This window comes from Lemur catta, chromosome 13 (assembly GCF_020740605.2).
Source record: "Lemur catta isolate mLemCat1 chromosome 13, mLemCat1.pri, whole genome shotgun sequence".
Taxonomy (NCBI): Eukaryota; Metazoa; Chordata; class Mammalia; order Primates; family Lemuridae; genus Lemur; species Lemur catta.
The window spans coordinates 20,499,218-20,514,712 of NC_059140.1; the positions used below are offsets into that span (position 1 = coordinate 20,499,218).

Below are 15,495 nucleotides of genomic sequence, written 5' to 3' on the forward strand. Positions count from 1 at the left end.
TGGAGGTGGTGAGAGTGATCATATTTTGAATATACATATATATTTTAAATCATTTATTTTTTATTTCAGAATATTATGGGGGTACAAACACTTATATTTTGAAGATAGAGTAAATAGACCTTGAAGCAATATATATGGGGCATTAAAGAACGAAATGGGATTAGTAAGATACCAAAGTTTTTGGCCTGAGGTCAAGAAGAATGGAATTGCCATTCCAGAAATGGGGAAGATTGGAAGAACAGGTTTAAAGAGGAAGAAGAGTAATTCATGGCTGTGTTAAGAATTAATACAGGCATTACAGAAGTGTTTAGAAGGGGTGCTAGATTCTACATTAATTGGAGTCGGGTGGTGATGGATTGGGTGTTAAGGTTTCCAGAGATGATAGCTATGCTAAGACCTATACCATGCTATCAGCTCCATGAGAGAATAGCCCAAAACCCTCATTATTTTATTTTTTTGTTTTTATTTTTACTTTTTAGAGATGGGGTCTTGCTCTGTCTCCCAGGCTGGAGTGCAGTGGTGAGATCATAGCTCACCACAGCCTCAAATTCCTGAGCTCAAGCGATGTTCTTGCCTCAGCCTCCCGAGTAGCTTGGACTCCAGGTGCATGCCACCATGCCGGCTATTTTAGAGATGGAATCTCTCTATGTTGTTCAGACTGGCTATTTTTTAAAGATTTAATGTCTACAGTGTTGGCATGTACATAGAAGACACTCAATAAAGACTTGATTACTGAATAAATGAAAACCTGAGTGATGAAGAATTAAGTGAGAACAAGTAGCTACTCTTTATTGAATTCCCATTATGTACCTGGCACTACTTTATATGTTTTACATATATATGTGTTTTCATGTAATTCTCATAATAAACTTATTGTATTATTATTACAATTTTATGGAAGAGGAAACCGAGGGTTAGGGAGGATGACTGAATTGCTTAATGACACTTTGCCTTACTCCAATTGTGCTTTAGCCACTGCTTTATACTACCAAAGAGAGCATAATGAAGGAGCAATGAAAATGTTCCAGGTAGAGGGAAAAACATATGCAAAGTAAGAGGGACAAAGGGAACATGGCATCTTCAGGAAATTTTCAAGCACAGCAAAAAAGTGGACTAATTACCTTCCAAACTAATGTTTGTAAGGTACTTTATGGTTTTGAAAGTATTTTCTCATAGGTGTTCATAATAATCTCTGAGAAGCAGAGAAATGTTTTTATCATCAGCATTCAATGGGTGGGAACATAAGCCTACAGGACTAAGTTTGCAAATCTAGTCAATAATGACTATGGTTTAAACTTGGACTTCTTTCACCAAAACTTAAAATCATTTCTTATGTTTCGGATTATCTAAAATCTTGTCATGTATTCATCAAGGGGGTGAGGAAATATACATGGGAATACATATATTTTGATATTTAATAAAACATATGGAAATTGAAAAAGAATGTACAAGGTAGAAATGAGTGATCTGGAAGATAATACAGCAATAGCTGTCATTTGCTGAGCACTTAGGATGTGACAGACATTGTACTAGTATCTTTACATTCACTTACTAAATTTGATCTCACAACAGTTGAAGAGGGACTTCTGTTATCATCTCATTTTGGAGTTGAAGAAATTAAGGCTGAGAGAGAGTAAAACAACTTAGTAGAGGTCATTATATATCCAGGAAGTTGCAGAGTCAAAAAATGAACCAAGAGCATCTGAAATCAAAGTTCAGACTCCTAACAGATTGGCTAGGAGCTACACTACCTAAGCAGTACTTTTTTTTTTTTTTGTCTTTATAGAGTCCAAGGTGAAATTAACAAAATCTAGGAGATTTTGATGAGTGAGAAATTATTTTCTTAACTACAGTAACGTTTGGATTTGTGTTCCCTGGCTGTGAATCGGGTTTCACTCCAGCTTTGCACACTCTTTTATCACAGCTTAAGACAGCAGATGGCTCTCTTGCGTTTTCTTTCACTTACCTCCATCTGTAAACAACCAAACAGTGTTTCGGGGAGGTAAGAGGAAAACGCAAGGATTAAGCTAAAAGACCTTGGTTATCCAACGCTGCCCCTTACCAAGCTCCTTGAAAATCGAAAGCCACATAGAAATGACCTCTCGAGGAGTCTGAAATTCACAGTCTGAACAGACACCCGAGACTCAGGAGTCCGCTGTTCCAGGTGCTAAGCCAGGGGTCGGAAGGCTCAATAAAGGAGTACTCGGTTATCGAAAAGCTGAAAAGCTTTGTGCTGTAAGGTGTGTTATTAATGTCAGTAGAAGCTGTGAGGATTAATTTCCTTTCCACCTTGGTGGGGGTCGAGGGGAAAGAAACTGCTCTTAAGGATGGAAAGTATCAGAGACCCTCATAGCCCCCGCTTTTCACCGCAGAACTTGCTCGGCTCAGAGAGGTGAGGTTGGGGCACGATCCCTGTCCGTGGTGCTGAATCCCAGCCCCGACTGGAGGCTGCTGAAAAATGCAGGAGGGTCTGAGGAACCAAAACGGACCTCCCTGATTCACCAATCCAAGGATTTGGGGGAAAGACTGCAGTATAAGAATATGCCTGGAAAGGGAATAATTAACACAGCCATAATAACAAAAAGCTTAATCTCACTGTTTTCAAATTCATATGGTTTCACAGACATCAAAAGGTTTTTTAAAAAAATCTTTAAAAACAATCTAGGTATGTTAGTTGGGGAAGTTATACTAGATTTAAGTGGTCACTATACTTAACATTTTACTTATTCAAAAACTCACTACTAGAAGCTTTATATAAATCTGTGTTCTTTAACCATATAGTCTTTCATAAATTCAAATCTAGAAATTCTGAAATGTCCAAATGGCCTCTCCTCAATAACAGAATCCAAGAGTAGTAGTGACTCAGTGTTCAGTGGGACTTATTTCAGCGAATTTTTAAAATAAAACAGACACACTTTAATAGCCATTTTATTAGGTACATTCATCTTTCTATAAATGGTCTTCCCTTTTTGAGTAGAGGCATGGCAACACAACATATTTAATAAACACACACTCACCAAAAGTGGAAGAGCAGAGAAATATGAAACAGAAAATAGACACAACAAAATAATTTGCATGCCCCTTTTTCTCACTTTTACTACCTCAAGAGGCCATTCGGGATTGGAAATTTCTGGCAAAATAACTCTGACATATTCCTTTCAATAATTGTGCTGTTTTGTAGATGAAACAGCAAAGTGAAGAAAATAAACTTAAAAATGCTCTTTAATAGTAAATACTATGTACACCATCCTAAAGCCAACCGAATCTGCGTTATATCCAAATCTACACACTCCAGTTAGATTTGATTCTCCTCCCAAAAGCAGCCTTGTTGGTAAATATGGAGTAAACATAAAGAATAGCAGCTAAGCAGCAGCTGCTCACATGGAGCAGTTGTGGAGAAGTTGTGTAGAGCAGAAGGTGTCCAGCCTCCCAGTAATGGGCTCTCAGCTGCACTTCTCCCAGTTGCCTAGTGGTGAGTCTTTGTAGTACTTTACTGCCTATTTCTGAGACAAAGAGAAGTATGTTTTGGTTCAGAACTGCTCCCAGGGCTGCCTGTGTAGTGTGCCTGCCCTCTTTATAGCTCTAAAGCAGTCACTGGAGGAGAAGATTTTTGTAGGTCTCCTGATTACCAAATGATTCTTCTTCCCCCATCCTTCATACTGAATTGGGAGAAGTGTCCTTTGTGCCTTTCTTTTTCTCTGTCTTCCCGTGATGATAGGCAAAACAACATAAAGGGAAGGGGGGGGGAGAGTATGAAGCCTCGAGCAAGCGCTGCACTTGGTTCTGTCACTCTGGGTGTATCCTAGAAACCACAGATCTGTATTCATCCAAGCATGAAGTGTTTCTCTCCCAACCTCTTTTCTTTGAGGGTTGGGGGTGCCCTCTCCTCCCTCCCTTTCCCTTGGACCTTCATCTTTTAAGTTATCCAAGACAGAACACTGTCGGAACATAGGAAATCCAGGAGAAGAGGCGGCAGCTGTTGTGCTTGAATTTTAGACACAGTTCATACGGCTTTGCTCCCTGACAGAGCTTCTCTACCCAGGGACACCCAAAGTCAACAGTTCAAATTGGAGTGTCCTCAGTCTGGCTGCTTTTTGCTGTCACTGGAATACTGTGACACCTTCCCCTCCTCCCTTAATATTTCTGCCCAATATTCTCCTGGGCGTTTGTCCTATCCAGCTGCTGTTTGTAGCAGCTACAACGGCTGTCATCTCCTCCTCCAAGTGCTGGGAGCAGATTTGGGAACGGGGTCTCTCCATACCACATAACCACGTCTTCTCTCTTTCTCCCCTTCCCTCCTTTTTGCTCCGTGTTTTCCTCCCAAAATGACAAGCCTATCCTTCCTGGCAGCAGAAGAGAGGGTCCTGCAAGTTTGGGTGGACTAGGTGAGGAGTGGAGGCACCTCCCTCCTCCTCGGGACACACTCGCCTCCCTCCGCCTCCCCGGGGTGGGGGGGCTTCGGTGCTGAAGGGATTAGCGGGGAGGGCGGAAACCACCTCGCCCTTCAACCGCCGCCGGGAGTTTCTGTGGACCAGGAGCCACGTTGAGACCGAGAAGCCTCAGCTAAGCCGCGGAAGCCTCGGGAACCAGCGAGTTGCATCTAAGAAAAAGCGCACCGATATTCCTCCAATTCCACCTGCTTTGGCTCAGCCTCTTGGCACCCCGCCCCTGCAATCCATTTTGGCTTTCTTTATTATTATTATTGTTATTTTAATCATTATTATATGTAGTTTTTTTTTCTTTCTGAAGAGATACATAGGGGAGAGACCACCTAGGTGGTGGGAGTGGAGTGGGCTGGGAACGGAGCGCTTTGATTAAGGATCTCAGGGGAGAAGATTGCTCTCTCCAGATGCTGATTTCCAAAGCACTTGACAATCACGGGCAGAAGCTTGGAGCGGGCGGCGGCGCCGGCGGCACCGGCCCAGGGGCAGCCGGAGCCGGGCTCTGAGTCCTGCCCCGCGCCCTGGACAGACGGCCGCGCCGAGACACTGCCAGGACCTGCCCTCCAGCCCGCGCCCAGGCAGCAGGCGGCCGGCTCTATCTCCCGCCCGCCCGGGAGGCGGGCAGGGCAGGAAGGCAGCGCGAGCGGAGGTGGCGACCCCCGAGAGGGCTCCGGCGACGCGCGGTGACCGGCAGCGCCCGCAGCAGCGGTCCCCGCTCTGGACGCCGACGCAGCCCAGCGGCAGCGGCCACGACCTGCGGCTCCCGCGGCCAGTCCCTCTGCGCCCCGGGCGCATCTGCGCGCCTGGCCCCGCGCGCCGCGGAGAGGGCGATGGGACCTAGTCGGGACTGAGCGCCCTTACCCTCTCCGCAACCCCGCCGGACGCCCCCCTCTACTTCCCTGAAGGTGCGCCGCGGTCTGCACCGCCCCTTGCCTCTCCTGGGCCCCCCGGCTCCCCTTCCTTCTGTCCCCTTCCTGCCCCGGACCCATTCCCTGGGCCACCATGGCCGCGGCCATCGCCAGCGGCTTGATCCGCCAGAAGCGGCAGGCGCGGGAGCAACACTGGGACCGGCCGTCTGCCAGCAGGAGGCGGAGCAGCCCCAGCAAGAACCGCGGGCTCTGCAACGGCAACCTGGTGGATATCTTCTCCAAAGTGCGCATCTTCGGCCTCAAGAAGCGCAGGTTGCGGCGCCAAGGTCTGTGTGGGTCACTGCCGGGAGGTGCGCCTCAGATATCTCCCCTGTCCCCGCCTGGATGGAGCTTCTCCGTGCTCCCCTCCCTCCTTCTGTCCCTCTGTCCCTCGTGTCCACCCTTCCCAACCCCCCAGGGCTCCCTTCAGCGCGCTCCCATCGCCGTCCGCGGGGATCTGGGAATCTGCTCTCAGGCAACCTGTAGCCCCTGAACACTCAACCCCGCCAAGAGCTGGCAAGTTGGCCCGCTCCCCGCTGGCTGGCTCCCGCTCCGAGCCCTGCGCCCGCTGGGCCCTAGAAAATGTTTCTGTCCCTAGAGTCTGGCTTCCCAAGAGGATGGCATCCGACTCTAGGACGCTGGGGGAGGATCTTCCCGCTGCACCCCAGGGGCGCGCCGCTCCCAGTCTGATTCTGGATGGCAGGAATTTCTGGGTGCCTGGCCTCACCTGGCCTCCGGGCTCCCCTGGAAACCTCCTTGGACCTCGGCAAGTGCCGTGATCCCCACCGCGCCCTCAGCAGGGGCTGGTGTACGAGAATTGAGCGGGGGCTGGTTGTGAATTAAGGATTAGTTCTAGTGAGATTTACCCAAAAGCTGGTTAGTGGGCAGCACTGAGCGCGCGGAAGCCCCTCAGTCAAACCTTGGGATGCGGAGAGGGGCACAGCGAGTCTAAACAAGGAGTGCGAAGTGGGGGGAGGGAAGGGTGGGGAAGTATAAATCCCCAGTATGTGTCAGTTTTAATGGAAAACTAGCGAATTACATGAAGCAAAACAAGCCATTACTACATAAAGATAACTAGAATAGTTGCCTTACTATAGGATTTTGTTTGTTTGTTTGCTTTTTTTTTTTTTTCATGAAAAACAACTAGTGCCTACAATGACCTTCTTTTGCTGGCTTTAAAATGTCAGGGTCTGAGAAAGCAACCCATATGGGAGATGGAGCCGCCGCTTTTGTCTCCCTGCTTGTCTCCACATCCAGTTGCTAAGGGTGGTTGTTGTGACAGTATGTGAGGTGTTCTGTGGGAGAGATGGGGATTGCTTGCTTTTCATAAGCAAGTGGGCTTGGCAGGAAACAGTGAAGAATATATTTACGTTAATGGGAGTATATGTTTGCCCAGCACATTAAATTCTCAGTGCCCAGCTGTATTTGTTTTAAATGCCCAGTTGTTCCAAAGCCAGGGAATAGAAATAGATGCTATAGATGTGTTTTTATGTGGATGTGGGTTTGTCCACACAGTAACAAATTTGTAACCAAAAGTTTTATTGCTTTTTTTTTTTTTAAGGCTAATCCTAAGTGTTTCAAAAGCACAATTGCTCATTTTCACAATAAGAAACTGGAGCATACTTAGTATCAAGCTTAACAGGCAAACATCTGAGGAAAATCAGAGTGGAAGTTCTAAAGGAAATAAAATTATATAAATGTGATAGGAGAAACTTCTGGATGGAGAACTTGGGGGCAATGATATTTTCAGAGTAGGATAGATGCTATTAAGAAAAATGAATTTTACTTTTCTGCTTTAGCCTGGAGACTTATGCAGCCCACCTCTGTTATGAAACTAGCATGACGGCTTTAATTACTGCTGATACATGGCTGGGGCGTCACATTATCATGCCTTGAATTGTTTGCTTCTCCCTTTATGGCACCAAACAGATTATCTCTTAGAATACAGTCTTTACCTCATAGAGCTCTAAATTTGCTATCTTCTTAAAGGAAACACATTCTCTTCAAAAGAAGCTTATTTTAATATCAGCAATGATTAAAATGTGCTTTAAATACATAACCAGTAGTTTATTTTATAAGTATTAACAATAAATGTGTTGTGTCCTATTGTGTGATGAAGCAGGATTTGCTTTACACTTAATGAATTTTTTTCCCTAAAATACCCCCTGAGAACAATTAATGAATTTTAAGATGAGGATATACTTCTTTCCCCAGTGTAGAAAGACATCTGAGCTTCTTAGTGGTCTATTTCTCTATTTTCAATTCTGACTCCTCTCTTGGTATTCCTGAATTGGAAAAGAGAGGCATGCATCAGTGATCGATAAGAAAAATGTATTTGAGGTCACTTTTGCCACCTTATTTTTGGTGGGAAAATGGAAGAGAATATAGATTAGAAGAAAATTTCATCAGAATCATGTCTTAGTCTTCTTATATTTCTTATATATACAAGAATGAAGAAAAATATAGATATATCTCGAGTATCAGTGTTAATTTATTAGTATTACTAATTTTAAGCAAATCAAATATTAAAACTTTATGTTACACAAATTATATATTGATTGATATATAGTAGTATAATTCTATATTACTATATATAACTATATAATTATTCAATTATTCAATTAACTATTATTTCAGGAAATATTTTCAAGCATTTTTACTTGTTTTACACACTTTTTTACACACATAGAAATTCCCCCCAGGAAATTTTTAAAATGCTATTTGTTAATTTAAAGATACAACTTTTAAATATGACAGTTTTATCTATCTTATATTTGAAAATCATTTAATTGACAATTATTGAATCTTTACAATCTGTTAGGCCCTGTTGCAGGTATTATGTTTACATCAATGAACAGAACAGTTGAAATTCCTGCCTCATGATGTTCACAAACATGGGGTAGGAAGTCATTACATAAGGAAAAGAACAAATAAATAAGAAAATACAAAATTCAAAGTCTTATAAAGTATGAAGAGGGCCGAGGTAGAGAATTATAGGGGTGAGAGTAGCGGGGAGAGAGATCTAATTAGATGAGGTAGTTGGGATTGGCCACAGCAGGATCCACAGGTTGAGAGCTGACCTGTGAGAAGAATGCAGAGGATTTCAGAGTAGGCAGAAGCAGCAATGTGTGTGCAAAGACCCTGAGGTGGAAGAGATCTTAGCCCACTGGAATTAAAAAAAAAAAAAGCATAGAAAATTTAAGTATACTGCCAGTGATGCCAGGTAGAATGCATTTTGATATATTTGTAAGTAGAAAAAAAAAAAACCCTCCACATTTTGTATTTTGGGGAGGGGTAATGTACATTTCTTAAAAGCAGGTTTTTTTTTCCTTTTTAGTATTTTATTAAGTAGTAATTTATTTATAATTAATTTGTAGTGAATTTATATTTATAATTAATTTATTTAATGTAATGTGTATTGCACTGTCCCCATCTCCATCATTCCTACCCCATAGAAGGGTGATTTTTGTACCAGCTTACTTACTCTTGTGAAGAATAGAAATTTGCCAGATGGCTGTTACTAGTATGGTGAGCACTATGACTGTATCCCACTTTTCTGGGTTCATGTCCTTCTACTCTTTCTCTACCTTTATAGATTCCAGTGTCATAATTCACTGTACCCCAATCTAGCCATGTGCTTCCAAATCCCTGTACTTTTCTTTGTGCTTCACTGTGTGCCTAGAATCTTCTCCCTACTTCTATCCTCACCTGTTGAAATTATTTCTCTAAAAGCTTGGAGAAAATGGCATCTCTTCTGAGAAGTCTCTCTTCATTGCATAAAATTAAAAATAATCTTGGTATCAATCTCTGGTGTTTAAAAAAAAAAACAAAGAATTTTTTTTTTTAAAAAGAATTAAAAATAACCCTCCTGTGGTATTTTATCCCTCCCTGTTGTTTATATCAGATACTAATTAATTCAACACACAGATCCAGTTGATTATAGTTAAGAAACAAGGTCTGTGTTTTCTGCATCCTTAGAGGATCTCCAACCTTGATGAAGTGTTTTCCGTGGTCTGGGTGCTCATTATTGCCCTTGAACTGGAGTGACATAAGGAACATCCACAAGCCCAAATCTAACAAAACTGTCCTTGAACCACAGTGCTCTAACTAGGTAATTTTAGAAATAAAGGCTCTTTTCAAATTTTTATGTAATTTTTACTTTTCCTAAATAAATACATATAATTTATCTCTTTATGAGGGGTTAGAGGGTGATTACATATTTGTGGTTATTTACAAGAATTCAAGAGTATAACCAACCTTATTTTAAGTCCTAATTAATATATGCAAATAGATATTTAGAATATATGTTAATTTAGCTAAAGAAAGAGGAATACACAAGGACATCAACAGTTTGCAAGTAATTTTATTATTTAGAATCTTATCCAAAAAATGAAAACTAAAATAGAAACTGAATGCAATTATGTAAAATGAACATTTTGTCCTAAAAGTGTTACATTTTATTATGAGTTTTTAAACCAAACAAGAGCCTTAATTTTTTGCAGGATAAAACCTTTCCAAATCTTTGGTGGGGCTAATGTAATTGTTTCTCAAGATTTACTTTTTTTTTTTTTTGGCCGTGATCATAAGAGCCATACTATTATGTGCCATGTATGTTTAATCAGTAGCTGTGTGGGTTTCTCACCAACACATCTCACTCAGAATAAATTACAGGACATCATAAGAAATAAGGAATGAAAAATGAGCTACTTAAAATATATTTTCGAGTTAATCTGTAATAGAAAAAACAGAAATGTATATACACCTATGTAAACAAAACTGCTTTGCTCAAGTGTGATAGTGAAACCCATCAGTTATCCTAGGAAAAGTGCACTTTCTTTTTACAAGGTACTATGCAATGAAAGAAGTGTCCACTCTCAAGAAATAATCAATAGCAAATAGTAATCAAAAGACCACCATTTTTCATGCTACCATTTCAGAGCCATTACCATGTGCACATAATACAAAGACCACATGATTATTTTTACTGTTTAAAGAGAACTTTTTTTTTCCCCTCTAAGGTATCATTCTTTTCATTCTTTACTTTTGGGAGTATGTTTCTTTTTTCTTTTTCTTTCTTTCTTTTTTTTAATTTTCTAAGGCCATGTCTATGGGACTCTTCCTATACATCTTCTGATAATACCTGTTGCTAACTTTTTGATAATTAGACAGAGTTTTATTATTTGTTTGTTGTATAAGGGTTAGAAAAAATTAAGCGATTCTCAAATGAAATGTCTTGTTTTTAAAATATCTTTTAACAAGGAATGTTTTGTAAATGAAGTGTGTAAGTGAGAGATCTTATGGGAATATTACTGAATTGGTAAATGAAACAATGTTAGAGACAAAAAAAGGTGTTTGCTTATGCATTTTTTTCCCTGTAGCTAAATTGTTATCAGTTCAACATTCAACATTTGCTATAGGTTTCTGAAAATGGTTAATACTGCAGTGATGCAATAAGTAATGTGTAAAATGGCTTGGGTTAGGTATCACATAATTAAAGTTAAAGAAGATGATTTGCTTTGGATTGAGTTATATTCATAGATTGAGTTGAGTTTACATATCCTGCGAAAATAATTAATACTTCATGGCCAACTGTCTAGTAAAGAAATCCTTTAACATTTTTCCTAATATAAAATTTCAGAGGCATCAAACCCTGTGTCCCATCCCCTCCCACCCTGAGGTTACCATAATCAATTACAAGTTTCACTTTATATTTCAAATTAGTGTAATTATTAGAATAGTTTTACATTTAGCTCCGAACTTTTGTGTTTTTTGTTAATAATTCCATTCTTTATAATGTTACTCTTTGAATAATTTTATTCAAATTGAACAAGAACCTCCCTTGTCTTTAATGTAAACTGTCAAGTCTTCTAAATTTTATTTATTAATTTTAAAAGAATGACAAAAATTTAAAGGGAAAGGTTTTTCAATCTGATTTATCCATTAGTTTTGGAATTCTAGGTTTTTTTCTAGTTATAATTGATATTAAGTTTTCCTCAAATGGTGAGAAACTTTAGCCAAAAAAGACTATAGTATTTAGATAATACATATTGTATATGACATTTTAAACAGCACCCAAAAGCTAAAATAAAACATAGTGGTAAAAAACCTGTAATAGACCATTTTAGGGAGATTAAGGCAATTTAAGCCAGTCACAGTGCTGGCATGACTTGAAAAACAACTAATTTAGTAATTCTACCTGTAATGATCCCAACGTTCATTTTAAGAAACTCCAGTCACATAGATATGTCAACCCTTACTGTTTACTGAGGTGAGAGGACAGCAGTAGGGATGGATACTAGGAATCCAGATACCAGTTTCTAATACATTTTGTGATAGTTACTACTTTGTCATTCAGAGAAATTTCCACTTTTACAAAACTATATTTTGTAGTTTTTTTTGTGGAATGCACGTTTCACCCTATGCTTTTATAATTCTTTGTTATACAGGTATTAATAGGGACCCACATGGTATCACCATAGTTCACGGCCCCTTCAAATCCACAATCTCATCAGTGCCTGGCGTACAACTAACACTTCTACAAATACTTGTTGAGTGAATGAAAAATCTCATCTTTCTCAGGAATACATGCAACAGTGGCATAAAGTGACAGTTAAATTAATGAACACACAGCAATGGCTATACTTGACAGGGTAATTATTAATGTGTTTAACAACTACCTACATGACACTCACTCTGTGTCTGTTGAGTACTACTATTTAATCTCCGCAACAAACCTATGTGGTAGGCACACTACCTTATCCATCTATTAATACACTAAATTATCCATTAATGGGTAATATACTAATATTAGCTACTCATTCATGTTATAACTGAGGAATCTGAAACAAACAAAATAAAAGATTGTTATGTAAAATGTCCAAGTTCACACAGCGTTGAAGAGTGGGACTGGGATTAAGGGTGGATCAGGTTGTTAGTCTGATTCTAGAGTTCCTGCTCTTAATCAATGCCCATTCTCAATTGCCGCTTATTTTATGTCATCATCTCAATTAGTTGAAACTCATCACCATTTCAGAGCCTAGGAAACTTATGCTTAAAGAGTTTGTGTTTTGCCAGAAGATTTACAGCTAGCATGTGACACAGCCAGAGTTTGAAAAAATTTTGTCTATCCTGAAATCCTCTCTCTTCTCCACTACTTTATACCTTTCAGTTCTTTATGACATTGTGAACTCTTCACTAATGGAAGTTACGTTACTTCAGGGAGTATAGTAGATGCTCAACATATATATCCATTGACTGGATTAATTGTAATACAATTATTATTAATATTATTATTATTACAATGGTAATCCAATTACTATTATTATAATGATATGCTATTAACTTTTTTAAATCAAGGATGTAAGAAGATTAACCCATAAGTGGAGACTGATTTGTGAATTTTAGGGGAAGAGACCATAAAAAAAATGCTGTATTTTACCAAATCATTTTTGACATAGGAATGGAACTTTGGTCTCCAATAGTGTCTGGATGAGGTGCATGTTGGTGTTATTTCCTTAATGAATTGCAACTTTGACCTGAAATTTTACAAAAGGATTCCTTTGGACTGCTCATTACTATGTAATGAATTTCATGTTCAGTCTTGCATTACACTTTCATTAATTTTCCTGTCTTATGTATTTTAAACATTTCTAATTTCTAAGTTGCCTTATTGGTTACAGTCCTTGAGCCTTATTTTACATGATAAACTGAAGCAAATCATCAAGGTTATAAAGTCACAAGTTAATCATGAAAATTACAGACTGTTAGAAATCTAGATACTGTATGAGTTTTGCTTTTTGAATTACCATTGGTTCATAGTCCTTTTCCAATGAATTCTTGTATCTTATTCTTAAAACTGATGATGGAAAAACATAATGTAGTCAAGTCTAATTTGTTTGTAAATTGTATTATGCACTTTATAGAGATTGCACACAAATGAAAATTTGACTCTGGTAATGCCTTACAAATCTAGTTTTATGTTATTTGGAGATCTTTTACTGATTCATCTCATCTGACTCTTTTTTTCTCATTACCCTACTTACATGGTAAAACTAACTGGTCAATCCAACTGCCTACCTATTTTGTGCCTGCAATTACACAGTTAATTTTGGCTGAAGAAAAACACACAAACACATAGATTGGTCCTACTTTAAATTCACCATCAATAAAATCAAGGGGGCCCTTGGTCCATTTCTTTTTTAAAAAATTATTTCCACTTAACTAGATAATATTTCTTACCTTCCTTCTCTTCCAGTCTCTTATATCTCCTTTCCCATTACCACTCTCAACTATGTTCTTACTTCTACCTCTCTGGGAAAATAGAAATAATCAGAAATAAATTTTCACATACTTCACAACTGCCTTTTTAAACCTATCTGCAGATACATCCATTTACTCTTCTTTTTTTTCCTACTGAACTTGGGAATAAACTTTTTGTGCTCCAGTCTAAGGTCAATTGAGCAGTAGATGCTCTCTCCTACTCAGGGGTATCAATCCAACAATTTCTTGCGGTCTTCTGCATCATTCTACTATATTATTCCACATCTTACTCTATTAGTCTCATCAGCATATAAATGTGCTATAATATATCTCATCTTAAAAAAAGAATGCCCTCTTGATCATGGATTCCTTCCTAGCTATTGTACCAGTAGTCTTTTATTGGCAAAACTCCTTGAAAGAGAAATCTCCAAATCTTCTCCCATTCTCTCCTGAATGCTTTCTAATCATGTATTTGTCCCGACCAACAAACTATTCTTGTCAAGGTCACCAATGACCTGTAGGTGATTATACCCAAGATTCTGTTCTTAGTTCTTATCCTAGTGGTATAGCATTTGGCATTCAAATTTTTACAATGAATTTCTATCTTTTACTATAATGTAGGCAAAGTTAGCAAGAAAATACATTTATGCTATCACTTATCTCACCAAAACCTTCATGTGATCATCCTTTCATAGTTGCATTACATCTGGATTTCTAACTGAGTATGTTAATGTGTTAACTATTGCCATCATGTGACTTGAAGTTCAGCCAAACACTATTAGTCATCAGTTGATATTTGGGTACCATTAGAAGGCAATGCTTGGTGTTTCCTTACTTGGGAAAAATATTCTTTTCATCACATCTATTTGTGTTTGGACTGAGTGACTTGTCTCCATAAAATAGAAAGAAGAATTTCAGCTATCTTTCTAGGTGTTAGTCTTTTAATTGTTTTGTCTTTATATACAAATATAATAGATTAGTGATGAAACAATCACTGTTTTTCAAACTCCTTAATAACTATTATGGCAAATAATAAATGGCAAACTAAAAATATTAGTTAATTTGCTTAATGGCAAATATCACTCAAAGTGTTATATAGAAAAAATAATCATAAATTCAGGAAGGGCTATTTAATATAGTTTATTTTCTGTATGTGGAATATTTTCACTGATATATTTGCTCTTTATCTTTATGTCTAAGTTTTTCAACTAGTGCTAATACGTTCTCTTCTGTATCTACCTATTAATTATAGGTACATAATTATCAGCTCTGGTAACAAAATTAAGATAACCTTTTTGCACTTGTTTTTGATTTTTCTATTTTATTTTTTGTCAGAATGACAAAAAACTTTTAAGGTATAAGAAATGGCAAAAAGCTGGCAATTGGAGTATAAAAACAAGTTTATAGACAAGAGTTCTATTATCTCTTCTCATTATATCCTCTATGGATGATATGTAACTACTGGCTTCAATAGCTACTATATGAACACAGTAACTTTTCTCAGGAAACTCTTGCATGCTGGATGGGTAGCTGTTTGTTTTGTCCAGAATCCAACAACTCTCTCTTTTTTGAAAAGGCCTTTAAAATAGTCAGCATCTCATTACTTAATGTCTTTTTATTCTACCACATGCTTCATCTTATCTCTTTAAATTTCTGTAAATAATTCCTGCCTATCCTTGGATACATCATGCCCTTTAAATATTTGTTCATGGCTTTTTTATTCTTCTTACCATTTGACCAACTTACAATTGTTTAACTCTATTAATCTTTCTGCATAAGTAAATGCCACCAGCACCTTAATCATTTCTGTGGCTTAGATTGTTCAATAATTGCCTCATCCTTATTCCAGCAAATGAGATGACTGCTGTTTTCATGAAGAGTATTTC

General features: G+C 38.6%; 1 protein-coding gene across 1 annotated transcript in view; it reads left to right on the forward strand.

Moving 5' to 3' along the window:
• Window positions 1-5,444: 5,444 nt before the first annotated feature.
• The window catches only part of FGF14 (fibroblast growth factor 14), a 201,351-nt gene continuing 191,300 nt past the window's right edge, over window positions 5,445-15,495 (forward strand). The window contains exon 1 of the mRNA XM_045566625.1: window positions 5,445-5,637. Within this exon, the coding sequence (XP_045422581.1) occupies window positions 5,445-5,637 (193 nt within the window). The remainder of the gene's footprint in view (window positions 5,638-15,495) is intronic.